The 26,264-nt window shown below is 51.1% G+C and overlaps 1 protein-coding gene across 1 annotated transcript; it reads left to right on the top strand.

The window, feature by feature from the left end:
• The first annotated feature begins 26 nt into the window (after positions 1-26).
• Positions 27-20,160, top strand: STK11IP (serine/threonine kinase 11 interacting protein). Its single transcript, XM_054830528.1, has 24 exons — positions 27-239; positions 354-556; positions 2,648-2,722; positions 3,030-3,125; positions 4,075-4,182; positions 4,388-4,459; positions 5,443-5,572; positions 5,757-5,860; positions 6,499-6,588; positions 7,702-7,743; positions 8,250-8,417; positions 8,709-8,790; positions 8,898-9,260; positions 9,443-9,633; positions 10,976-11,086; positions 11,869-12,064; positions 13,550-14,044; positions 15,466-15,581; positions 15,773-15,870; positions 16,062-16,240; positions 16,495-16,579; positions 17,054-17,136; positions 18,629-18,855; positions 19,178-20,160. Exons 1-24 carry the CDS (start codon positions 185-187, stop codon positions 19,316-19,318), a joined length of 3,510 nt encoding a protein of 1,169 aa, XP_054686503.1. The 5' UTR covers positions 27-184; the 3' UTR covers positions 19,319-20,160.
• Positions 20,161-26,264: the final 6,104 nt, after the last annotated feature.

Genomic DNA, 26,264 nt, shown 5'->3' with positions numbered 1-26,264 from the left:
CTCCATGGCAACCGGATGTAAGCGGCGGCGCTCTAGCCGCGGCGGCTGCCTCGCTGGTGAGGCGGAAGGGCGCGTCTCTGTGGTAACGCGGAAGTGCCAGGGGTCGGTGGCGGCGCGGGACGAGCCGGGCTGTGCCGGGCCGCGGTCACTTCGGCCTCCGCCGCCTCGGCCTCCTCCACCGCAGATGGCGGCGGCGGAGACGCTGGTGCGCGGCCTGGCGCGGCTGCTGCAGGACGCGGGTGAGTGGCGGCTGCCGCGGGCTCTGCTGGGCCGGGCCTGGCCGTGTGAAGGCTCCGGTGTGGGAGCAGCAGCGCTCACGTCCCGGCCCGGCTCGGCCTTCCCTTTTCCTGCAGGAGACCTCGTCTTGGACGGCTCCAGCACGCTGACGCTGCTCACCCCCACCCTGCAGCACCTCACGCAGGTCTTCGAGCAGCACCTGGGCTCCCGCAACCAGAACCGGGGCTTCGTGGCCCTGCCCTCACACCCTGCCGAGACCGCTGCCATCCTCCAGGCACAGTTCCTCTTTGACGTCCTGCAGAAGACTCACTCCCTGAAGGTCCGTACCTACCGTGGCTGGGGATGTGAGGAGCCAGGGGTACTGCAAGGCCGGCCAGTGGAGGTGGCAGGCACAGCTGCCTGCTTCAGACTGGCCTCCTTTGGTGCCCGTTGACCCCATCCTATGCGCGTGCTATGTGGGTTGGGTAGCTCTCGCAGGGCTGTTGCAGGGAGTTGTAGTTCAGCATGATAGTGTGTAGCTACTTCATCTAGGATCAACCATGCAACTCAGCGGAAAGTTTTTCAGAGTGAAGAACGGGGCAGCAGGGGTTAATTATGTTCTGACCTTGGTAAGGTGTTGACGTTGTTGGGAAAATGATTATTTCCTGAAATGCTTGAGCAATTCAGGCAGTATCTAGCAGCCGAGCACAGCTGAGTGCTCCCTGAGCGATGGTTGCTCTGCACGAGGCAGCAGAGCCAGGGTGTTTGAGCAGAGTAGTTAGACATTGTATACATCCACTACACTGAGCCCTCCTGCTCCTTATTTCTGAATTTTACATGCTCCTGCCTGGGCAGTGGCTCTGGTTGAGCTGTTTCACAGCACAGGGCATTGCTAGTAACGCATCCTCATTAATTCTAAGAAGGCTGTAATAAAGATAAAAGTATGGAGCTAGGGATTCTTCAGAGGGCTTTTTGAAAGGTGGCATGGGTTATGAGGCTGCATATGATTATACTTGGCACTAGGGCACTGCTAGGAGGGCAGTAGAAGTGAAATGGGCCTGAAAGAGGAAGGGGAATTAACGGCTATTCTTAGGTTCCACAGTGGTGCTCAGGAGGTGTTGTGGCTGAGCACAATGGCCTGTGAAGTCTTTAAAAGTGTTTTCCATATGAGACAGATCAGAGAGATTATCTGAGTGTTGTTGGGAGGGTTTTGTAGTAGTGTGCTGAGGGTGGAGATTGGAGTGGGGCTCAGAGCCTGTGGAGAAACACGGGTGCCCTGGCAGGAGGAGGCGGGGAGGGACACTGCAGTCAGGAGGATGTTGTGGTGAGTGCTTGTGTTAACCAAAAAATGGGCTCCTTCTGTAACAAGCCTGTAAGGAAGGGGAAGCTACCCATTGTGGTGTGGAGAAACTAATAATTTATATCAGCCTGATCGGTTTCTTAAGACAGTGGAGGGAGAGGGGACAGTCAGGACAGAGAGCAAGGATGGCATCTGAAATAGACTTTGCTAAAACTGATCATCAGAGCCTCCCAGTGCAAGCTTCCCCTACAAACGGTCCTGTTCAACATGCCGCATTAGTGCTGGCAGGCAGTGGGCAGCGATTCATTGTGTCAGGGCTGTAACTGTGGAAGCAGTAGTGGTGATGAGGCCTTGGGATGTCTGTTCTGCACCTGATGAGTCACTTCTGCGTGAATGTGGATGTAGCTGGCAGAGATGGTCTCTCCAGTTGTACTGTGGTGTCTGCAGTGGAAACGTTAGCTACTTCATTACTCGCTTTGTCTGAAATACTGTTTATGCACTGTGTGTAGAAAGCATAGAAGTTGGATTTAATAAGCTGCCTTGTGGTACATGAGCACAGCCTAAGCATCCTGTGGTGAAAGAGCCTGTGGCTGCACTACAGAATGCAAAGAGGAGGTTTGCAGGTACCTCAGTCTAATGCTAAGTGTCTTGGAGACCAACTCTGTTTTCCATTGTATCTGCTTGTGATTTGCCTTATTTGGCCTGTTCTAGTGAAATGCACAAGCACGCAGCCCACCAGTGTGCTAGTTCAGCTCAGCTGCTCAATAAACATAGCTCCAACAATTAGACTTGTCTTTATTCAGTAGATTTGTTAGTGGTGGCTGATGGGGAATCCAGCTGCCACACCTCCCTGTCGTTCTGAAAGTGGTGAAGCTGTGTGGGCAGGGGAGAAGAAAAGGAGCTCCATGGTCTGGCAGACCATGGTCGTTATGCTAGCTAACATGCTTTTCTCTTTGACCCCTGTTGAACTGTGGGGCCAGGAGACAGTGCTGATACCAGCACCGGGGGAGAGCTTGTTAGTGAACACCTGAGCTGGAGAGGGTGTTCAAGGCGCTGCAGTCAGTGCATCAGGAAGGCAGTACTGCAGCACAAATCAAGCTTGACATGAGACTTCTTTTCTGATTTCTCTAGCTCGTTCATGTTCCAAACTGTGTTTTGCAATCTGCTGTGAAGATCTTCCCTTTCAAGTCCCTCCGGCATCTGGAGGTAAGTATAAGAGGCAGAACTGGCTTTGAGTCTTGCTGTTTGGCTTTTCTTGACTTAGTTTTGTGGTTGCAGAATGCCTTCACCCCTAAAAACTGGGTAGGCTTTTGTGGCTTCCCTAGAAGGCTATGTCTAAATTCCTGCAACACTTGGTTGGGGTGAAGTTTGGAAATGAGCAAAGGCTGGAATGTTAAGGAGGGAGGCTCCAGCACGGAAATGGGAGATCCTTTGCAGAGATGGGCCTGGGATGGCAGCTGCTCTTACACTGTAATATTTTGATGTTGTCCTTACTTTCTCATCACTGCTGCAGTTGAGGTCTGTCCCTCCACACTGCCTCCTGGGACTGCGATTTGTCTATTCTCAGCTGGAATCTCTAACCTGTTGCAAATGTATCAGTACACTGGAGGTGAGTGTCTCTACACAGCTTGTGGGGAAAATTGCAGGAGGAAGGATGTCTTGGTCCTACAGCCCTTCCCACAGGGAAGATGTAGGAGACAGGGTTAACCATCTTTATCAATCCATGCTGTATATGGCTTTTTCTCCCTTCCCTGCTCTGGGCTGCTACTCGTGACTCTAACAGTGTTTAAGTATCCCCTGGTTGGATACATGTGTGCTTTGTAGTCTCCTTTTTAGCTGCTTGAGAATTTCTGGCTCTGGTCAATATTCGTATTGGTTAGGTCTGACTGTTCTGTGTGCCTGGCTGTTTCCATGTTCAAAGGCCTGCAGCTGATCAAGGTTTATTTCATTGTATCTCACCAGCCTTAAATTAGAGCTGATTGTCAGAGGGAATGCGGTGCCCCAGTGTCTTATCTGCACTGGTGCCCAGCAGGTTTCTGAGACATGAAGGCAAGCTCCAGCCACAGAGAACTGAGTAGCGTGGCCTGTGGTAGCTGTGGGGTTCTGGGCTTCTGTCTGTGGCACAAAAGCTGCTGCCTGCTGGGGAACAGGGGCTGCTGGTAGGGAGTGCTTTGCGAGCTGCTTTTGTCTGCCAGAGCGCAAGTTGTTTGGCCAGGGCGTGTGTATCTTCTGCTTTGATGGAGGGCTGAAAAAGGTTTTGTTAGCATGAATCTTTGTGCTCAGAACCTACGAATTGTAACATGTTAGGTTAACTGTTGCCACTGTTCCAAGTCTAGGAAGCAAAAGCATTTCCCCTTCTTTCTAAGTATCTAGCCATGGAATTCCCACCACTTCCAAATACTTGAATTGATGACATAAGTCATTGTCACTCTAGGCAAGGCAGGATGTGTAAAGCACAATATGCCAGCCTTGTTCTAGACTGGCTGTTCTCCTGTGTTCATCTGCTGTTACTGTAACAGCTAGTACTTACCAAGGAATGGCTCCTCACTTCTTCCTAGGAAATCATTTCAGCATGCGGTGGAGATTTGAGCTGTGCTCTCCCGTGGTTGGAACTGCAGACTGTGAACTTCAGCTATAACTCGATCACTACGTTGGATGACTCGCTGGTGAGTGGGCATCCTTCCTGCATGACTGAGGGAAAGAGGGATGATCATAGCCAAGAACTGGGCACTCCTTTACTGATGCTCCTGGGTCTGGGTGGGTGGGAGGGAGGGCAGTGTTAATTTTGCTGGCCTCTCCCAGCAGGACGGGGTTTCCATGCTGCAATGGAGACATTTGTAGGATCTGATCTAGTATCTTTTTGTCCTTCAGCAATTATTGAATGCTCTGAGAGTCTTGGATTTGAGTCACAACAAGATCCAGGATTGTGAGCACTATTTAACAGTGAGTATCTTGGACTGAGCACCAGAGTTTCCTCGTGTGGAGAGGACATTGCTAAAGTGCTGTAATTGTTGACCATGTGCTGGCTAGGTGAAGTATAACAAAAGAAACTGGAGACATAGCCCAGCAGGTATGTGATTTAGAGCTAGTGCTTGCAGCCTTGAAGCTGTTGTCCTGTATGTCCAGCCCCTGTGCCACTGAGGCAGAGAAGGCAATGTTCCTCATGCGCTCTAAGACAGGAAAGTTAGCTGCACGTATCACTGTATGTATTGCTTGGCACTCCAGTGTGGCCAAGTGATAAATACAGCGATACATACAGTGTAGACTATGTGTACATTCGCACATGCAGTGTGCACTCCATTGTGGCCAAGACTTTGCTGTAATCTGTGCAGTAGGTGGGAATTACATAGACAGATACAGGCTGTAGAGATTTGCTGTTCGGTTTGTTCGGATTGCCAGTAGCATTTCCTTCTTGCTCTCAGAAATCTCCTGTCAGTTACTTTAGAAAGGCGGTAATCCATCACAGTGGCATGTGCGTCTGTGGGGAATGGCAATGAAGTTCATGCTCTGCTGGGCTAGATCTGCTTCTTTTAAGAAAAGCTATGAAACAGCTTTTCATGGAGTTGGTGGGGCTTACAATGTATAATTCACCATCATCTTTGCAAAGGTAAGAAAGGGCTTCTTTTGGTAGTTCAGTCCTTTTGCTGAGACAGGGGTCCAGTCCCTTCCTGTGCTTCATTGACGAGGAAGAAGAAAGCTGCTCCTAGCAAATTTTGTCCAGCAGTTAGATCATGCTGAGTGCCACTAGACAAACCACTCCAAATGTGAATGTCGAAGTCTTGTTGCAGAAATAGCCTTGAGAAATTCACTTGTTAGGTGATAGTGGGATGGAGAGAATGGTAGGGGCTAGTGCCCTGTCTTGAGTCCAGAATCAGGCTTTGAGCTAAGATCCCAATTGATCTGATCCTGCTCTTCTCTCTGAACAGACCCTTACAGAACTAGAGTACCTCAATCTGGCTTACAACTTCCTGTCCAAGGTGCCAGACCTTGGCATCTTCAGCCGATCCAAGCTGGTGACTCTGATCCTGCGCAACAATGAGCTTGACAGCATTAATGGTGAGCCCGCAAGGGAGGAGCGTTTCTGAGTTTGAGGCCTTTCTCTCTTCCTCGAGGAGGAACAGAACTTGAAATCTTGGGCCCAGCTATTTTTAATAGTGTTCAATTTTGGGGGAGAGGGGTGGGCAGGAGGTTCCTAAGTTATATCTTCTAGTGTGCTGATGGCTTCTTGCTTCATTTGCAGGGGTTGAACAGCTAGTGAATCTGCAGCACCTGGATGTGGCCTATAACCTGCTGCTGGAACATGCCCAGTTGGCACCATTGTCCACTCTGCACTGTGTAAAAAAAGTAAGCACAAAGCCTGATGGGTTGGTAGATTAGAGACGCAATGGTCAGGGGGTGCAAGGTGGAGACTGTGTGGTAAGAAGAGAGTTTTGAAAGATCAATTCAACTCTTGAGCATTTAATTTTAATGTGGGAAGCTGATGGGGGAGCCTTGGAGAGACATCTGTATGTCAGCCTTCATTTTTTGGTAACCCTGCTCAAGCTAACCTTTTTCCATATATTCATCCCTACCTCCTTGCTCCCCTTTTCTGATTCTAACACTGTCAAGTTCAGTAAAGATCATCCCCTAATCCTGTTGTGGATTTGTGTGTTCAGAGAAGTCTGAAGGCGGATAACTGCAGTCACTATAGTGCTTGTGAAGGAAGATAGCCTGCAAAGGACTGTTCTCTCAACACTTCTCAGAGTCAGTACTGAAAAAGTCCCTAATGATTTAGGGGCATGAGTAGGAAGTACTTTAAATTTCCTTTTCTATTTGCCAAACAAATTTCAGGAAGCACTGTAAAAGCTTAGTCCTCTACTTGATCACTGTTCCACTGCAAGGATATTTCCTGAGGCAGAGAGAAAGTCTGAAGCCTGCAGGCAGATTAGGTCAGGTACAGAATATTGCTTCTAATAATAATTTCTCCTTTTTCCCCCACCCAGTTGTATTTAGAGGGAAACCCATTATGGTTCCATCAAAACCACCGATCTGCAACCCTTGTACATCTGTCTCCCAGGGCAGCCTCCTCCAATGTGAGTATTAGCCACGTGTCTTCTGCCCCTGCTGTTGAAGGTGTAGGGTGTTCTGTTCACAGGCAAATGAGGGGAAAGAATCTCATAAACCTGAAAACTTAGTCCAGTGGTGTAACAGTGGTGATTGTTTTGTGTGGGTTTGTTTTTTGTTTGGGTTTGGGGGGGGTTTAGGGGTTTTTGGTTAGTTGGTTTGGTTTTGGATTTTTTTTTTTTTTCAGGTAGAGTAGTATATCCTTAAATTTTTATGTGGTGTGCAGGCTGGGGCAGACAGAGTTGCATACTGATCTCAGGTTTGCGAGACCTCAGATCTTAATACATCTTGACTGTCTGCTTCATTGGTTTTGCTTACCGATGGTCCTAAAACTTTACTCGGTTCCTGCTAGATAGTGACTATGTAGCTGGACTTTGCAAAGAAGGAACTCACCATCTTGGCACACCTTGCCTAATTACATACTCCTTTGGCAGCCATGTCCACCTCTTTCTTTCTCCCCATTGCTCTGCTCTCAGCTAGGTGCCATCGCTGTTTCACTTGCACTCTGGTGCTTAGGTCAATTCTTGGTAATATGATTTTAAATAAAGAAGCCGGCAAAGATAGCGTTCTGGCAATTTAGCAAAGTAAACTTGCTTGCTAAGGGTCAGAGGTGTTTCAGAGCTGGTCTGCCCTTCATATTAGTAGCAAATGGCTGGATTCATTGTCTTCAAACTGCATCTTGGAACAAGCTTTTGCTGAGCTCAAGTTACTGGAAGCTGGATAGACTCAGGCTAGAAGGAGAGTGAAAAGTGAGTACCTCTCAAAACAGTTCGTGAGTTGCTGCAGAATAATCTATTGTCTCTCTTCCGCGAACTGTCTTGGATAGGTTTCTGGGAGTTGTAAAGTCTGTAAACAGGAAAACCACAATGGTCCCTCCTGGCCTTATATGCTATTAGGTCAGGTAGCTGCAACTAAAGGAGTGATGGATAGGCAGGAACAGGGTTGTTTCTGGTAGTCTTTGCAGTTTTGTGCCAGGGATCCCAACCCTAGGGTGGCCTGAAGGGGAATAGGAGTCAGCAGATGTTGTCCTGAGTATGTGCCAGCCAAATGGAATCTGACTGCAAATGGGTCTCTGATTACAGTTCCTCTTGGATGGGGAGCCACTCTCTTCCTCGGACCTAATGGTAAGTATAATTGCTGTAAACCGATTTACTGGCTTTGGGAGTGGGAACTCTGACAGGTTTTTGCATGTCATGTGTCCCATTAAATCTGTGTGGACTGCCTTCGCTCTCTGACAAAATTCATTTTGACTCAGTCTATGCTGATTCCTAGTGATTGTTGGGACTGGCCGGTGTACCTTGTTCTGTCCTGTGCAGCCTGACAGAACTTGGGAGCCTTGCCGGTTTCCTTTTCAGGTACTATCTGGTACTTGACATTTGAATTATGTGTCAGCAAAACAAACAGTTACCGGTTTCCCATCTGCTGTTTTTAAGAAAGGCAGAGATTGAGTTAAATCAGAGTGGTCGTGATAAACAATCCAGTCAACCAGGCAGGATCTGTTGTCATTACTTTGACTGAGAGGGTGAAAGTTTGGGGTGAGGGGTGGTGAAGCTGTCAGCCTGAGTTGTGGCTTGGTTACCTTGTCTCCCCTTTGCACTCAGCAGGCAGCGTTCTCTTCTTTTCACTTTAGCACCTTCCAAGGCTTGTGCAAAGTGTGTCTCAGTCCATCCACACTTCTACCTCGGAGAAGACAGCACTGGACCGCAGTGCTCTGGACAGTTCCTGTGCTGCAGACTTCAGTGATAGTCAGTCCCCAGCGGAGAACGTGGCTGTCAGGCTCCCTCGGAAGAAAAGCAAGGTCTGGGACTGAGATAGCTACATGGATAAGATGCTGGCATGTTGGGCGAAGGGGCTGCCTCTGCGTGAAAGCCTTGTTCTGTGGGATGTGGTCTTGTACTGACTGCGTGGTACTGAGCCTCTGTGCTGCTGCGTGTTAGGAAGGAGTTGGGCTTGACATCAGGTGACAAATGTTTTGTGTGTTCTTCTGCACTCTAACAGCTATGAACCCTGCAGCATGGCAGAGCCCCTCATCAGATGCTGGTTTGGTTATTCTGGTGCCTCCCAACTATTCTTATCCTGTTTGTTCCAGGGAAAAGTCAAAGTGCGCAGAGCAAGCATTTCGGAGCCCAGTGACACAGAACATGAGCCCCAGACTTTACCTCTCTCTGCTGGTGAGGCTCATCTTCTTCCTCAGTAACACAGCAGCTGACCTGCCCACAGTCAGAGGAGTGCTCTGGCCTGGTGACTATTTTCATACTTCCGAGTTTTCTCTCTGCAGGCCTGGTTCTACAGCATCAGAAGGAGATGAAGCGCTTGGACAGCTTCAGAGATCGCTTTGGTGTTGACTGGCTGCAGTACAAGAGACACCTGGAGGAGCATGACCAAGTACCTGTCATCTGCCGTAGCCATTCTGCAGATGAGATAGCAGGTAGAGCTGCTGCAGTGGACTTGCAGAGTGAGAGCTCTGACTCAGAGCAAGGAAGACCCCAAGTATCCCAGAAAGAATCCTCTCCTCCTCTGGATGATACTGAGAAGGAGGAAGAGCCTGAAGTACAGCTGGATGAGCCTGAGGAAGGAGAACAGAGAGAAGAGGAGGCAGATGAGCTAATGCTGGGGGAGGAAGAAGAGGAGAAGCCAGAAGGTAAACAGGGTCCTTTTACTGCTGTGTTTGAAGGCTTGGGTGATGATAGAATAAGTGGATCAAATGTGATATCCCTGAAGCTTTATCGTGCTGCCCAGCATTATGGGAATTCTAAGGACTTGGGCCAAGCAGGTCTGAAGGCCTGCTGTGTGTACTGACCTGTATGGTGTCTTGTTCGGCAGTGGACCTCTGCCAGCCGGTGCTGGTGAGCCAAATAGAAGGTGAAGGGGACCCAGAGCCAGACTGGATCTTCCTGCGAGTCACAGCTAAGCATGTGATTGAGGTGGAACTGAAGGCTGCCAGAGTCCTCCACAAGCTGGAGCTGAAATGCCTGCAGAAGGTGGAGACCTCCAAGATGAACTGGAAGAGGATGGTGAGTTATGCCTCTGTGCGAGCCCTTGGCATCTGTCCTGGTTCTGGCTAGGATAGAGTTAATTTTCACAAGGAGCCAGGACAAGTGAGCCAAGCTGGCCAAGGAGGCTATGCCATACCGTGTGATGTCATGCTCACCATAAAAGGGGGCCAGTTGGGGAGGGGTGGGTTTGGCGTGGCTCTGGGACAGGCTGAGCGGGCTGAGCGTCCAGTCCATTGGTGAATTGCTTTCTGTTATCACCCACTGTGAATATCTGTTATCAGTACTGTTGTTGATTGTTTCCCTCTCCCTTGCTGTCCCAGTAACCTGTCCTTACCCCAGCCCACGAGGCTTTGCCTTTGTTTTTCCATTCTCCTCCCCATCCCGCCGGGGGGGGGTGAGCGAGCAGCCCGTGGTGCTCAGCTGCCGACTGGGGCTGAACCACGTCAGCATCTTACTCCTTGAGTGGGCCAGCATTTTGGATTTGGGATTCTGTCAGACTACCCTGCAGGTCTTTTCCTAGCTCCTGCAAAGCCTGATTGATTGAGCATGACTTCCACCTAATGCATGTGTATCTAGCAGCATCTGCATTGTTTAGGGTACCTGTGATTAGCACAGCTGAAGCGAGCACCAATTCTGTTCCAAAGCTGGAGTTAAAAAGACAATGGCTGGACTTGTTCCAGTGCACAGGAAGGAGAGACTTCTCCAGAGGAGTCTAAATGAAATGGAGACCTCCTTCCCGTCCATTCCTCACTGGGATATCACCCTGGCCTTGGAGGACTGTTTGTGGATTGCACTTTTCTTAGTGCAGCACTGAGCCTAGTGTGATGTTTAGAAAGATACTGGTAGCAGTTTTACTTCTGCTCTAGGTGCATGCTTTAGCACTACCAGCCCTATTTTGCTTTTGTGGTTCTTTAGAAAGGGAGTTTGGAAATCTCTTTTTCCTCATGGTAGGATTTCAACATTCAATGTGCGCATGGACATGTTCATAAGCTTTTCTAATACTGTTTTCTCCAAAAGCTCCAACTCTTCTTTTTTTTTTTTTTTTTTAATCCTTCCTGCCCTTGTACCTCTTGAATGTTTGTGGCTTGATGTTCTTCTGAAAGACCTTCATGAAAAGGTGTTTTGTTTGAAATGCTTTGTTCTGGACCTTGAAACTTACTGTTTTCCTCAGCACTTGTGAGCTTTATTTATTTACGCTTATTTTACCAGGCTCCCAAATGCTATCAGCTGTGGATGGCTACTGAGGGCTTACTAAATAAAGTGCTTGCATGGCCACATTTCAGCCAGTTGCAAACAAATGTGGTCTGTATACTGGATGCTCCTCCCTCTTTCTGGAACTGGTGTTTTCTGTCTCCTGCAGGACATGGAGCAAGTTTTCCCTGTCCTCACATTGCATTTCAGCTACATTCGCAAGGACCGGCAGAAGCGCAAATATGTGGTGCTCGATGACTGCCCGGAGCAGTGTCTGCAGGTAGGGGAGGCCAGAGGGAGAAGCCTGGAGAGGGGGGCGGTGGGACTGGAAGACGCTGAACTCTTCAAGCCAGCCAGCACCGGGTCCCTGTTCTCAGAGCACAAGCACATCTGCTGCCCTGTGGCAGCCCACGTCTGGCTTGTAAGCTCAGGATTTCTCCTGCTGCACAAATGACCCGTGGAGACCCCTGTGAGGATGGCCATGGACTGTGGAGCTCCTGGAGCGTAAAGGGTGCTCTCACAGAAAAAACCTTGCTCTTTTCTCCTTCTTGGGGAGAAAAGTTAGTAACATTAGTGATCCTTACTTGTTGTACAACATAATGTTTCCTGGGTGCCAAGCGATGCGCTAGCCTGTACTGCCCTGTCAGTGCTATACCAGCTCTGGTCTACACAGCTCCTGTAGGGACTCTGGTCTCAAATCCAAGTATTTTTCTGGAGGTATTGTTGTTTAAGTAGATTTAAACAAGTTTTTACAGAGAAGGCACAAATAGATGGGACCTTTGAGACCAGAGTTCCAGGGAGAGCCTGTCAATATGTAGATACAAGGCACAGACCTGCAAAAACAGGTTCTCTGTGTCTTCTGCAGTGAAGCTCTATGCCCTTGGGAAGTCTTGCACAGACTGGCTGTTGTACTCTTTTAGCTGGGGGATGGCCCTGCATGCCTTGCACTCTGAAGTGCTGTAATGAGGCATGTGAGGAGACTTGCTGATGTCAGAGGCTTGCTTTTATTAGGACGGTTATAGCTGCCTGCTAGCACTCTTTTCCCTGTGCTTCTACTTTTAGTGTGTCCTTGAAGTGTTGACCCCAGCTGTTGAGGAGAATCGGCAAAATAAGGACCAGGAGAAAGGATCCACAAAGCTCCAGTGCCTGAAGTGTAAGCAGGAGTTCTCACAGTCCCTGGCTCCCTGGCAGCAAGGCCCCTATCCTTCAGAGGTTGGAGATGCCAAAATCCTGGAAACCCTAGTTGCCTCAAATCAAGGTAGGACGTAGTGCCCGGAAAAAGGATGCTTGCTGAGGCCCAGGCAGACTGCCAGGATGGCAGCTGTGGTGCAGAGTATGGAATGTATAGGAGAGGGTGATGCCTTGGCTGTACTGGAATTAAAACCTGTTGTGAGGTGTACTCTCACTTGGACCGGGACGAGCTTGCCTTGTTCGCTAGCAGGGATAAGCCACTGTGTTAAGGTTAAGCAAACAGCACCCCTGTTGTGGGTGGCCTCGGGTTTGGGAGAATATAGGGGTGCAGACAGTCTACAGAAATTTGGTCTGGGAGAGGCCTTTAAGGTCATATAGTCTCTCATCCTGTTGAAACTGTGGTCAGTTCTGCCACAGAGACCGCTTTGTTCTAAAGCAAATTTGCTAACAGAGATTTCTGGGGAATCTTCTCCAGTATTTTGGGTAAAACTTTGGCTGTCAGACATCAGAAAAACAACCAGAACCCTAACCTAAGTCTCCCTGGCTGTGATCTTAAGCCCACTCTTGCTTCCCGTATGGGGAATGATTTATTCCTTTCCTTGTACTTGAGGGCCGTTGTTCTCCCCCTGCAACTAGTCCTGTCTTCTGTCCTCTAGACTAATAAGCTCAACTCCCTAGATAATTTGCTTATCAGTCATCTCTCATACAATGCAGTTATTCTTGCTGGTCTCCTTTGTACTCTCTCCCTTTTGTCCACATTTTTCTTTGGGTGTCCAAAACTAGATGTGGTATTTTGGCTGAGGCATGGCTAGTGCTAAATAGACATCTCCTGATTGCTGAATTTTTCAAAGATCAGTTTATATTTGAAGTGGGGAGTGCCCAGCCTTAGCTCGGAAGATGCTGCTTATTTGACAAAGCATCCTGGGATGGAAGAACTGTAGTGAGGGCAGAGGTGCTATCCTGGCTGCAGCGCTTTCTTCCACCCTGGGAGACTTTCTCTCCCCTGCAAGGGTAGTGGGAGTCCCAAGATCCATCCGGAAGTCTGCTGTGGTGTGCGTGAAGCATCAGGAATTGGGGTCAGGAGGGATGAGGACAGCTGGAGAAGGGGCACAGCATGCTTGTGATTTGGCTGGCTGGAGGATAAACCAAGCTGGGGATGGAGGTGGCTAAGGAAGGTTGGATTGATTGGTCATGAGCTTGGGCTTCAAAGACTATGTGAGCACTTGTGGACATGAAGTGGAGGAAAGGCATGAGCCAAAGCCCTGATGCAGTTTCAGTTGCAACTACAGCATGCACTGGTCACCCTAAATCTGAACAGAGCTATTTTAGGTGGATGTTGGCACTGATCCAGAATTTCTTGTCGATGTGCGAGGGGAGGTGTGTAGGACGTGATTCTGAACAGAGTTGCTCAACAAGCTGCTCGAGTTGGACTATAACTATTGCCTACTTTTAAAGGGATGGTTCCTGGTTTGTGGGAGGCGGGGGGAAGGTAAAATCTTGTTGGGGGAGAGCTGTTCTGCTTTTTCTTTATCCCTGGTGAAATCTCCCACAGGTGCTGCAGCAGCTGGTGAGCCCATAGCCTGTCCCAGTTGTTCCAGTGACCATGTGGTCATCCTGCCCTCAGAGGTGTGCTTCAGCACACCTTTGCCAGCTGGCCCTGACAGCATGAGTGAGGACCTGTCAGACTCTGTCCTGGAGGGAGGCAGCCAGCAAGAGGGCCCAGAGGAAGCACCTGTCCTGGCCAGTGAGAGTGGGAAGTTCTACATCGGCGGGGAGGACAGCTCAGAGATGGATACCAGCAATAGCACCAGGACCCCGGAGCTGAGTGGCGAGCATGACGGCACTCTCCATTCCAGCTCCCGCAGCTCAGATGGGGGCTGCGGGAAGAAGGAGCTGGGCACAAAGAGCCAGTACTTGTCCCTCAGCCACACGGACACCAATGGGGGCAGCTTGATGGGGAGCTACCGTTACAGCGGTTCTCGTGGGCCTACTCCTTCCCAGCTTTCTTTGAACTCCGAGTCTGAGGAAACGTGGAATCTCAGTCCCTGTGAGTATGTAGGAGCTGTGCAGGATTTAGAGGTGTGCACAGCTTGGTGTGGGACTTTATCACTGGTGCTCGCAGGGTGCTCTGCTTCCTGTTTAATGGGGAAGGGGGATCATCAAGCACAAGCAGCAGTGACCATGGTTCTTGTGAGGAGAGTTTTTCATGCCCCTCTCTGTTCAATCCTCATGCCTGAAGGGAGGAAAAACTGAGTTAGCTCCTAATCCCTAGTATTGCTCAGACTCTGAGTAACAGGGTCTTGTTCTGGGAGCTGCACTGCTCAGTTACAGACATACTGGGTTCCTATGGCACCAGTGAGCTGCCAACTGGAGCATTAGCTTTGGAGAAACAGCATGCACAATTTCTCTATCTTATTCTCTGACTGAAGTGCAGTGTGAGGCTGGTGTTTCTGGTTAGCGGATCCAGTTATTTGTGGTTTCCTCAGTAGTCTTTGTGAGCTTCAGATGACAAAGCCTGTCCAAAAAAAGAGACTGTGTGCTGGCTGCATGAGTGCTATTGTGCAAGATAGCAGTTACTAGGAGATCCACAAGGGCCTTGGATTTCTGATGTAGCAGGCTGCTTTTGCTTGGGCATCAGCTTGCGATTTACAGAATAACTGAAGTTGGAAAGGAGCTATGGAGGTTATATGGTCCAGCCCACCAAGTGACTACTGCAACTGCAGTCTAGTCTTCATTTTCAAACCCATCAGCTTCTTGATCTATAGAGATCTCCCCCAGCCTTTCAAGACTGCTGTGCCTCTGAAGATGACTTGGTATAGGACCAGTGTTTAGGATTGCCATGTTCAATCTTGTACGCTTGAAGTGTGAGAAATAAAGCAGTCTCTTGTTTAGGGTCAATTCACAAGGTCCCAATTTAAAACTAAGCCCATTAAAAAGTTCCTGCTGAGGAGAAGTTGATTAGTGTTTCTGATGGAGAACAGGCTCCACTGGGAAGTGTGTACTCTCTAGCTATTGCATAAATTATTTGGTCATACAATTGCATGACAAACCTACTTACGTTCTTATGCAGTTTTATTGGTGTCTTCCTCAGTCCCCTTTAGCCTTACTGCAGTCAAAGTCAGAGTTTAGAAAGTTGACCTGAGCTGACATCAGCTGAAATGAGAAATGTCTTTCTAGCTCTGACAGCAAAGTGTCCTCTAGTGACTAAGCTGAGCATAGGTTGAAGATGGGTTAGACCAAAGCTTTGTATATCTGAAAAAGCAAGTGTTGCAGTAATGGAGTCCCCTCATGTCTCCACATTGAGACCTGTGCCTGGAAAGCCCTCGCTTTGGCCCTTTGTCTTGAGAAGAGACTTGGTGGAAGCAGGTGTGCAGAGGGGGTGACAATGCTGCCCTGGTGCCAGTCTGCATACTTGGGCAGCACCTGGTCAGTGGGCAGAGTGTCAATCCTACCCTTTGCTCTCCTCAGCTGTAAATGGCATCCTGAACACGAGGGACTTCCGTTCTGTGGATCATCGCCTGAAGCTGTACTTGGATATGGAGGTTTTTGAGGAGAACGCTGAGGAGTTCCAGTGCTTCCTCAAGGTGAGCTCCTGCTTTACCACTTCTACAGCTCCTTGGCTATCTGTCTAGACACCCCGCAAGTTTTGCTCTGGGGTGGCATCCCAGAGACTGTGAGGTGTGAAGGGAGCTGAAGTGTGTTTGAGTTGGTCCTTTCCATGGGTGGGCTGGCAAGGGGCAGGCCAGTGCTGTGACCCACCATCTCTGTGCTCTAGGTGGTCATGGTGAAGTTTGGCCGACAAGGAGAGTTTCTCTCAATCCTGGTTGCCTCTGATCTCAAGATTTACGTGCTGGAAGTCACTGGTGTTATCAGGTGAGGAGAATGGTGGCAAGTGAGACCCTGCAGCAAGGCTGTGAGTGCTGGGTAGTGCCAGCCTGTGCTAGCCTTACTCTGGAGGTGGGGTGATATGCAAAGACTCTTCTGGCAAAACCCCCTGCTGTAATCTGATGTGGGAGAGGAGATGGGGCAGCCTGCTGCAGCTGAGGGCTGTGCTTTGTGATTAGGGGACAACCTGCAGACTGGCTGAAGAAGAATGACTCTCACTACCTGGCTGATATTTCCCATCTGGAAGTGGGACTCTGCCACCAGAGTTTGCGAATGGAGTTTGAGAACCCAAAAGCCTCCTACAATCTGCTGATCCGGAACCAAAGCTGCTGCGACCAGTTTCTGCAGACCCTGACATGTAAGAGTAGAGCTGTAGTGGGGGCGGGGAGGGGAGAGGATATGAAGGATTTGCTCTTGGACAGCTACCAGGCAAGCTGTAGTTGGATGTATGTTGGAAATTCACTTCCTGCCAGCTCAGAAAAAAGTTGTGCGGGGAACCCCACTGGCATCATAACTTTCAGTGCCTCTCTGTAGACTAGAGAATCATTCTGAGCAGTTATGTACTGCCCTTGGGCTTGCAATAAAAGATGCCTGCCTTCTCCCCCTCTTTAGATCTCATGCAAGAGCTGCCTGCTAAGCACAGGAGTAAGGTGAAGGAAATTTCCACTGTGGAAATGAATCCACAACATTGGCTATGGTAAGAACTGCTTCTGAGAGGTTGGGGTTTCAGATAAAAGAGGATGTCCAGTTGTCCAGCGGCCCTCAGAAGAGGGCAGCACAGGAGGAGGTCCCGCTGGAGTGGCAGCCAGGCCTACATTACAGGTTTAAGGCAGCTGGCTCAGGTACCTGCTGCACAGGGACTGAGCAGGCAAAGGGGTGTCATGGACTGAGCCAGGCAGAGCAACTCCAGCTCTCCTGGAGGAGCCTGAGCAGAAGATGATGGAGGGAGGAAAAGGGGGAGGCATAGGGCAGCCTCCTCCCTTGCAAGGAGTGTTTGGTTCCTGGGTGACAATGTGGTACGCAGAGTAACAGGAGAGAGAGGAATTTTGCAACATCTGGAAGAGATGGGTCCCTCCCTTCCCCAAGGGGACAGTGAACAGAAGCTAGCTCACAGCAAGCCTAGACTGGAATCAGTGCTTCCTTGATCAGCCTGCTGTTGTATCTCCTCCAGGCCTCTGCTGGACTCCAAGACCACAGATTCTGCAGCTGCAGATGACACTTGTTTCTTCTATGTGCTGGCCTACCTGATCCAAGGTACAGGAGATCTCAATGGCCAGGTGTCCCACACCTTGTGCTGTCTGCTTACATGCTTGTGTTTTTAGTGTACAGTCTGTGGGAAAACAGCTGGGCCATTGCTCCAGCAGCGAGATGGGGTTGGGGCATGGGCGAGGGCTCTTTTTTTAGTGTTGTGTAGGACAGCAGCATCCTTCTTCCTGTATATCCAGTGAGCCTCCCAGCCCTTTTCTTGCATGGAAGTCCAGGCTCTAGGGACCAGCTGGTCTTGCACACCAGGCTTGGTGACAACTCAGATAATCTCCAGCTTCTCAGAAGCCATTCTAAGGGCTGGATCATTGCCCAGAGCTGAGGGAAAGCTGAGGGGTCATACACACAGCTGGCTTGTGTGAGGAGCTGAAAGGCTCCTCTGTTTGGGAAAACAGAAGCAGGTGTCCGGAACCTGAGACAGTAGGACAGGAGCAGACTGCTGGAGCCCATCAAGTTCTGTTCCAGCGCTTGCTGAGGGCCAAATGTGCTAAACCTGGGATTTGAGTCTTCACTGAACAATTCCAGTGTCGTCTTAGCTTGGGACGCTGAAAAAAGCAACCTAGCTGTTAATCACATTCTGACCAATTTGTTACTGCTCCTGCACCCTTGTTCACCATTGGGGAGGTGTGAGGGAATGAGAATCAGAAGGAATCTGTGGGAAGGATGTTTATTGGTCTCCTCAAGCTGAACATATAGCTTGTGGAGGGAGAACGTGCAGTGCGTTTTTCTTACTCTACAGTTTTCTCCTTTTTTAGAGTATGGTGCCCAAAACTGGACACGGTTCCAACTGAGGCCTCATTGCCAAAAAGACAGGACTAATTATACATTCCATTTCTGATATTCCTGCTAATTCCCAAGAGTGACATGTGATGAGAAAAGCAACATGTTGCTGTAGCAGCTTGTAATCCCCTGTGACCTCAGCCAGTTCTGCTAGTGGTTCCCTATTTCTGCACATCTGACTTATTCCCAAGCTGTAGTGCTTTTCATTTGCATCCACTGAAATCAGCTGTTTATCAAAACTACTTTGCTTCCTGCCATACTTATGATGCATCACAACTTGGTATTGAACTTAGGTGCGTGCTCTCTGTTCCAACCGTCAGATATCTGCAGCCACATTAATTCGGGCAAAAAAAAGGCATCCTTTTAGCTGGAGCTGCTGACTTCTAAGTAGTCAAGTGATGTTTAAGAGGTCAAAGGACTCAAGTGTCTTTTCCTGCCTCACATGAGGACATAGGCTGGACAAGGCTTGCTGGGCGGTGGTCTTTCCTATGTGTGTTCCTCCAACAAGCTTGGATAAGCTGGTTAAGCCCAGACACATTTAGCTACCCTGCTCCCCCTCTTCAGCCAGGAAGCTGGATAAGGCTGTTCACCAAGTTACTGTTGCTGGAAAGGATTTCCCTAGGGGAGGAATGGAAAGCAAAGCTGATTCTGTGGTGACTCAGGCTGACAGCAAAGCCTCTCGTATTCCCTCGTATCCTTTTAGGGGCATCTGCTTTCCCTGTGACCCTGCTGAGCACCCGAAGCATGCTGTTTCTGCTGGAGGAGAATCACCAGTGGCAGGTGCATCCCTCCTTGGATGAAGACCATGAGGCAGAAGCACCTCCTAGGAGCAATGTCCAGTTGAAGGAGAAGCAGCCGATCAGCAGTATTAGCAATGTCATAACCTATCGCCTCTGTCCTTGTGATATCAAGCTGATGCTTTATGATGAGGTAACCAGGAGGTGGTCATGGGGCACACCAGATGCTGGGGGCTGGATTATGCTCAGATCCTGTTCCTGCCAAGAGTGTTTTGGGGCTGTCACCTCCCATCCTAACCTAGGGCCTTGCACCACAGAGGCAGGGGAGCACAGCGAGTTGCTGCTGTACAAAGTCACGCAGGGACACTTCCAGGGCTGGCAGCAGAGAGGGAGGAGGATGTCACTTAGGAATTGGGAGGAGCTGGCAGCCGCCCTGGGGAATAGCGGCTCAGGGCTGATCAGTGCCTTTGAGGTTAGACCTGCTCATCCACCTCCCTCTCTTTCCTCCCTCCCAGGTGCTGAAGGTGGAGAGCACTTGGCACATCCGCACAGAGTGCCCTGAGCTCCTGGCAGAGCTGGTGGAGTGGATCCGCGGGCCCTGGGAGGAGATGTTTTCCATTGAGCTACGCAAGGCTGTGTACGAGGGACTGGAGTGAGCTTGCCGGCTCCCACCTGCAGGCGGGACTTGGAGTCAAGAGTGCTGATGTGCTGGCAATGGTGCACAGGTGTCTCTCACTCCCATCTGACCTTGCTGTCCTGTGGCCTCTGCTTTCTACTCTGCTCTTGCCCTGGCCCTTTTTGGTGAGGAGGAGGGAAGCACACAATGGTCCAGACTGAACAGTCACTCACTTGCACTGGGCTGGCCATGGGAGGAGGAGGAGGTGGAGGGTGTTTCCTGTAATACTGCATAAGCTACACAGAGTTTTAACTTGGCAGTGTCTGCTAGTCTCCTTCAGGGTCCTATGGAATGTCACTGAAGGAAGAGGGGAGCCAGGCCAGGGCATGTTCAGTGGGACATGCAGTGGTACTAGGCAAACAGCAGGCCAGAGGCAGCTGGGTGCTGCAGTCTTTCTAGGAGGTGTATTTGCTGCCTTCCTAGCTGTCTCAGAACAGCTGCCGTTATCTGCTGCTGATTTTTTTTTTTTTTTCTTTTCCTCCCCCTCCCTATTGTCCACGGCTTTCCTAAAGCTGCCTGCTTCAAACAGGAGCCTGATTGCACAAGGGGACGAGGCGTGTTGCACTAATAACCCCACGGAGAGCCCTTACCCACCTGCCTGGCGGGGCACGGCTCTGCTGCTGTAGTCTTTCGCTGTCACTGGGGAGGGAGGAGCTGTGAGGCTCTTAGCACAGAAATGTGTTGCTCATCGCTTAGGGGTCAGGACCCTGGTGGGCACTGGCAGGTAAAAGTGAGGCTTAGGCTTTTCTGAGCAGTCCAAAAGCAAGAGTCTATTTTAACATGAGTTTTACTATTTTCTATTGTAATAAAAGCTTATATTTATTGAATTGTCACATTTTCTTTGTTTCATCCTCTTGCACTGCTGTAATGTCTTTGTAAGGTCTCACATACTAGCTTTGCAGCACCCTCGAGCGTTCCCCAACATTTCACAGGGTTTGAGCCATTCTCCCCCTCCTGTTCAGGGTGGGTACTGGTCTAGCATCCCATCAATCTTCTCCACCTGCCTGGTTCCCAAGCAGCAACCAAGAAACAAGGTCCAAACAGGATTAGGCTCACAGCAGGTACGAGTTGTGGTGTTCTCCTGTGACAGTTGCCTTCAGGTGAGCGTCCTGTGGGCTTCCAGCTCTAGCAAGTCGCTTACTGGCTGTACAGGCCCTCAGAGGCACGCCTCTCTCAGGAGCTGTTGCTGCTGTGGCTGCGGGAGTACCTGCCCCCAGGTTCTTCCCTGTACCAGGCTATGCCTTGTCTCAACTTCTCCTGTACAGAGTTAAATGCAGCTCAAAAAAATGCCGCTGCCTGGCCTGGGCTCGCTGTGTCACCTGTCCAGGGAAGAGCAAGTGGAGGTGCTGCGTGTGGTGTTTTGATGCAGTTGCAGCTCCCTATGGGGTGAGCAGAAATGGACCTGTTAGATTAAGGTGCTGCCAGGTGGGATCTGATACCCCAAGCAGGGACCTTTGCTGATGGCTGCTTTTCCCAGAGCAGTGTCTCTGTCTTGCTATGAGTGTTCAACCCATGGTTTCAGGGCAAGTTTTCCCACTGCTGAATCCTCAAGGACAAAACCTCCATCTTATGTCGAGGTGATCTTGATTTCTTTACAGACATGTATTTGTCATTCAGTGACCCGATGCCCATTTTCTTTGGATACTGAGTACAGCAGCTCTTTGCAACAGTCTCTACAACACCCAAATTTTCCACAAACCTAAAGCTGGTGTCTGTGGCTTCTGTTTCTGTCATCTGGAAAACAGCAGTGATTGGGTTCCACAGTGTCCCCCTGCTCCAGTCTCACCTGGGCAGGTAAAATAAAGTTTCCCTCCCTGCTCAAATCCAGCTATGCCATCCCTATAGCCTTAGGAGAGCGGGAAGTTCAGTTTCCATACTTTGTAGTAGTCTGAAGGCCACTTTGCAGCACACTGGACACTCTCTTGGAATCACAGGGCTATTAGACTTTCTCCTGTCACTTCCAGAAGCAGCTGAGTTGCTGAAGGCCTGCAGTGGCCGATATTTTTATCTACCCTTCTAGAGACTTGATTGACAAGATCTATACTGTCTTGAGGCAGATGTCACAACATATTTCACTTTCTCCCCTTTTCCTAAATGGGCATATGGCCGCTGCTCTCCATTTCTTTGGAGTGATCTCAGAACGCAAACAGGAGTGAGCTCAGTGGAAGCACTGCCAGCACCTAGCACTCTGTCCGGGGGAAGGACTCGGAGAGAGCTGAGCCAGTAAAGACCAGTAAGGCTTTTTTGTCTTCATCTTGCCATTTAAGGAGCTTGTGTAAGTTCTGTCTTCACCTTCTATAGCTATGTTTTTCACAAAGGGCAAGAGTCAAAATTGGAGTTAATGGATCAGCTCGTTGATGTCTCTTCTGCATAAGCTTATCTGTTGAGAAAGCCCATGCCTTGAGGTTGCTTTTTCCATCCTGGCTGAGCTGCACCTTTGCCCTGCCATGCCAGTGTCTGGGTATGTGTTGAGAGGCCTGACAAAGCGTGGACTGCCAGAACCAAAGGTTTCAGCTGCGTGCCTGGCCATAGCTCTTCTCAAGCTCTTCCCCGTTTTTACTGCAGAAGTGACTACTCATTTGCTTCTGCTCCTTGCCACGTCTCTGCAGGTCTGTGCCCTCAGCTCAGCATTAGCCTCTTGGTCCCGTTAACAGCTCCCTGCTCTTCTGCCTTCCTCTGGCCACTGACAGGGAAGCTCACACGCACTGCCACAGCCTGTCTCCTGCCTCTTCATGAACCACTTGCTTTGTTTTCCCTTAGGGTTTTGTCCTGGTTGTTACCAGATTAACCCTTTTGTGGTTAATTTGTGATCATGAATGCTTTGCTGTGGGGCTCCTTGCAATAGGCGCAGCGATAGGATTAACTGGCCTCATTGCATCAGCTGGGTGTGTACAAGGGCTTCCCCGACACGCTCCTCCACTCCAGCACTGCAGGCAGCCCCGACTGATGGCTGTGCAGGAACAGGGGCTGTGTAGGAGAGCCAGGGTTTCCAAAAAGGTGTGACATCTGTTGAACCAGCTGCAGATGTCTTCTGCCTGTCACAGTTTTGAGTATGCAGTCCCCCAGCTGTGCTCTTAGACACTCTCGACTTTCCCCCTTCTTCCCCTTTCCTTTTCTGGGTGCACTTAGCTGCTAGCACGCAGCAAGGCTGGTCTGAATCTCAGCATTTCCCTGCCTGCATCTGCCTGGAGCAGGCTCTTCTTGAGGTGCGTGTAGCTGGAGGCATGCCCAGTCCTGGGGTGGCCACAGGGCTCTGGAGATAGGCAGCAGGCAGCCGTGGGCTCAGGCTTCAGGCTGGCCATTGCCATAAGCCTGAAGCTGCCACCACTCTTCCACAGGCACATACCAGCCCTGCCTTACTTTGCTGTTCAACTCATCGATGAAAATGATGCCTCAGTCACGGGTTTGGCTATTTCAGTGCTTCCTGCTGTGTGTCTCTGCCCTCTAAAGCAGTACTGCCTTGAGCATACATAGCCTGTGGGTTAGCTGTCAGCCCCCTTGCACTATGTCTAACTAACGAAGCCTTGTTTCTAATCAAACTGGGTGAGTGGAGGGACTGGTTGTTTACTTCTAGCAGAATATGCCTGCTGGCCTCATCTCTAGGGGACTGGAGATGTAGCAGCAAAGGGCACACGTTCCCCATGGCACACGGACCTGCCTGGCCAGCTTCATCCCTCCCGCAGGTGCCAACGCTCCTTACCCAGTTTACAGAGCAACGGCCTGGGGCCGTGTAAAGCCCTTCCCTGCGGGCTGCCCTCCAGCAGCCAACGCAGGCTGGGCTTGAGTGCCACGTGCGGTACCGGGGTGCCAGCAGAAGTCAGCACCCACGAACAGGGAAGGAGAGCCTAGCAGGAGGGAGGTGGGCAGGGGCTGTGCAGTGTACCCCCCCTGTGCTGTATAATCAAGCAGGGGGGGAAAGGGAAGGGGACTTTATTTTGAAGCCATCACAGCCTTCTCTCGGCCTGTTATTGGGGAGGGTCATTGCCCTTTGTGGTCCTGTGACGAAGCGTGCCTCCGCCTGTTGTCAGAAGGTTAGTAAGCTAGTTGTGGAGCTGTCCTGTATCAGGACAAACAGTCCCTAATAGAGCCATCTGGTCCCTGTCCCGGTGCCAGCCAAGTTGTTTAATCTGGGCAGAGCATGTTTGCTGCTGAGGATGTGCGCTGCCCACCTGTAGTGCTGCCCGCCTGTGGCCCTGCTCCAGGAGGGTGGAGGTGGCTTCCTTGCCCCTTCCTCGCCCCACTACGGAGCAAACAAGCTTGGGACACCCAGCCCTGCCATCTGCTGCACTGACACCGTCCCCAGCGGCAGAGGCAGCCGTAGCAGGGCCCAGCCCGTCCTGCCCTATTGATCAGAGCAGGAACTGAGGCTGCTATCGAGAGCTGCGCTGGGCCCCATGCTGACGCTGGCACCCTGTGTCTGGCAGCCAAGGCAGGATCTGGTGGTGGAGTCCCAGAGGGTGCCTCCATCACGGCGCCGTGGCTGAGCAACAAGGAAGGACTGCTTGCAGGAGCTCTTGCCGTGTCCCTACTGAGCTGTAGTGCTTGTCCCAGAAATGGATGTTCTCCTTTTCCCTGTGCTTAACTCCCCCTCAGCCACTATCTTCTCAATTACAGGCTCCCCTTGCTCTTGCCAGGCCATGCAGCTGCCTGCCATGCTCCACACACTTGCTCCAGCTCTGGGCTATGCCCCACAGACTTAGTGGTTTGGGGCTGATCCTGGGTTTTGCGGTTGGTGATGATGGCCCTATTTCCTCTACAAAGTTCGCCTCTGAGCCGGACCCCGCAAAGCTGCTGGTCTTGCATATCCTTCCTGCCCACAGTGGGCTGGAGCTCCGTCAGCCTCAGCTGATGTGGGAAGGGATGAGGGAGGGCAACACCCTTCTCCCACCACCTTCCTTTCCTGGCTGTTGTGGGTTTGCCCTTTGCCCCAGGCTGAAAGGGCGATGCCTCTGCAGGCACTTGGATGTTGCAAGCTCAAGATGAGGGTAAAGCCCAGGAACACGCGGGGCACTGTTGCGAGGGAAACCGGAGGGCTCTGACGCCAATGCCGGATGCCGGCAAGCACAGTAACGCCTGTCCACGGGGCACCTTCAACACCAGCTCCTGGGCCTGGCCTCCCAAAGCAAGCTCTGCCCTGCAGCCCAGGCACGGGCTGAGCTGTGCTGTGTGAAAATGATGCTGCTGCAGCAGCTGTACCTGGCCCCAGCCCAACAAGCAGCTTCGTTCTGGGTGCAACAGCCTCAATTTGCAGTTGCCTCAGCGGGTCAAGCTCCCCAGCTTAATGTGATGCTGATGCTACAGGGGCTTGTTCTTAACACGCTGAGCACCTGAGTCAAAGGGTCATGTAGGTCCCTTACCCCCGGCAAACTGCTCAGCTGCCTGGGGGTGAAGCCAGGCTGGAGGTGAGACCTGGGAGCACTTGAAAACTAGCGGTGACTGTGGGGAAAGAAAACCTGAAGCCACTTCAACCACCTGGCAAGATCAGGAGGTTCAACATAGGCTGCATGCTGCTTGCCCTCCCGGCAGGTCCCCCTCAGCCCACTGGGATGTGGCCCTTGCGCTGGCAGTTCCCTGTTCTGCAAACCCCACTCCCACCTCTCTATGCCAGGCTGCAGCCCCGGCCCCCTCCTTGACTCTGAACGCTTCCCTGCATCCTTCCAAAAGCTTGAATTTCCGTGCTTGGTGTGCTGCCTCCCTGCACCCACCTCCACCTGTGGCTCCTGGCCTGGGATGGAGACTGTGCCCAGGGGTTGCTCCTAGAGCATCTGTTGCTGTATCTGCAACAGGCATTTGCCCTTCCAGAAACATTAATGCCACAGTCGTGTGCATGGGGGATTCAACAAAAGGTGTTTCTTTATGGCCAGGTCAGACCCCTTCCTTCCACCACAGCCTTCCCTCCATACAGCTGAAGCTGTCACCTGGAAAGGGCCCATCCATGAGCAGGGAGGGAGGAAGGATTGAACAAGAGAGCCCAAAGCAGGGCCCTTTTCCCCTTGTGCACACACCTGTGCCCATGTTGGGGTGCAGCATGCCACTCCAGGGGGGCTCCAGTCATCCTCCTGCATGAGAGCACCAAGGCGGGTGCTGGGACAGCGCCATGGCGGCTCTTACTGACGTGAGGAAGCTGCAGGGCCGCCATTACTCAGTGCGCCCAGAGTAACCAAAAACCCACACTGGACACAGTGGCCACGCTTCCCACCCTGCTCCTTGCCCCAGCCGCCTGGCCTCAGCCCTCCTGCAGCTGACCCATGGAGGTGGAGGGAAGAAGTGGGTGGAGGTGCTGCACCCACCAGTGCCTGCTCATGGAAACGCTATTGCAGGAGGGAGCACGTGCTTCAGTGGGGAGAAGCAGCATTTCATGACCTTACGCAGACACCAGCTTCCCCCCAGCTATTTGGATTGCACAAGGGAGCCCAGCGTCCCTCCCCGTCCCCACAGAAGGGCATGAGGGCGAGGTGCTCTGCCCAGGACGTCATGGGCATGGTTGGCCCAGCACAAGGACTCAGCCCTGACAAAAACCTTCAGAGCCAATTTTAGCAGCGCAGAAAGCGAGTGGCCAGGGTGCTCTGGCAGAGGGACTGCCCCTGGCTGGTGGTGACTCAAAGCCACTGCTGCCATTGCTCTGGCCTTGGGAGAGCGGTGATTTTGCCCAGGAAGAGCAGCGGTGACTCTCTAAGGGCACTGGGGATGCTGCGTGCTCAGCCCTGGTCCTGCTGCAGGGACCTGACCTGGGGTCCCTGAAGCAGCGCAGGCTTCAAAAGATTTGAAGCACGTTCCCACCACACAGGCACATTTTGCTCCACGTTTCCAACGTGTCTGGGACCACCTGTCCTATGGTGCCACCAGGTCCCTCCTTTCTTCCATCCTCTCTCATTCTCTTCACTGGGAGAGGAAGAATTTGGTGTTACGGGGTGCAGGAGGTTATT

Source organism: Grus americana, chromosome 6, assembly GCF_028858705.1.
Source record: "Grus americana isolate bGruAme1 chromosome 6, bGruAme1.mat, whole genome shotgun sequence".
Classification (NCBI taxonomy): domain Eukaryota; kingdom Metazoa; phylum Chordata; class Aves; order Gruiformes; family Gruidae; genus Grus; species Grus americana.
Note: the sequence above shows the minus strand (reverse complement) of the source record. Positions and strands in the feature narration are given on the sequence as shown.

What these genes read in the sequence shown, in the direction of transcription:
- STK11IP (XM_054830528.1), top strand. Translation starts at nt 185, where the DNA reads ATGGCGGCGGCGGAGACGCTGGTGCGCGGCCTGGCGCGGCTGCTGCAG. An exon ending in ATTGTGAGCACTATTTAACA is followed by an intron (nt 4,460 to 5,442) that starts GTGAGTATCTTG and finishes CTCTCTGAACAG; the next exon opens with ACCCTTACAGAACTAGAGTA. An exon ending in AGCTGATGCTTTATGATGAG is followed by an intron (nt 18,856 to 19,177) that starts GTAACCAGGAGG and finishes CCTCCCTCCCAG; the next exon opens with GTGCTGAAGGTGGAGAGCAC.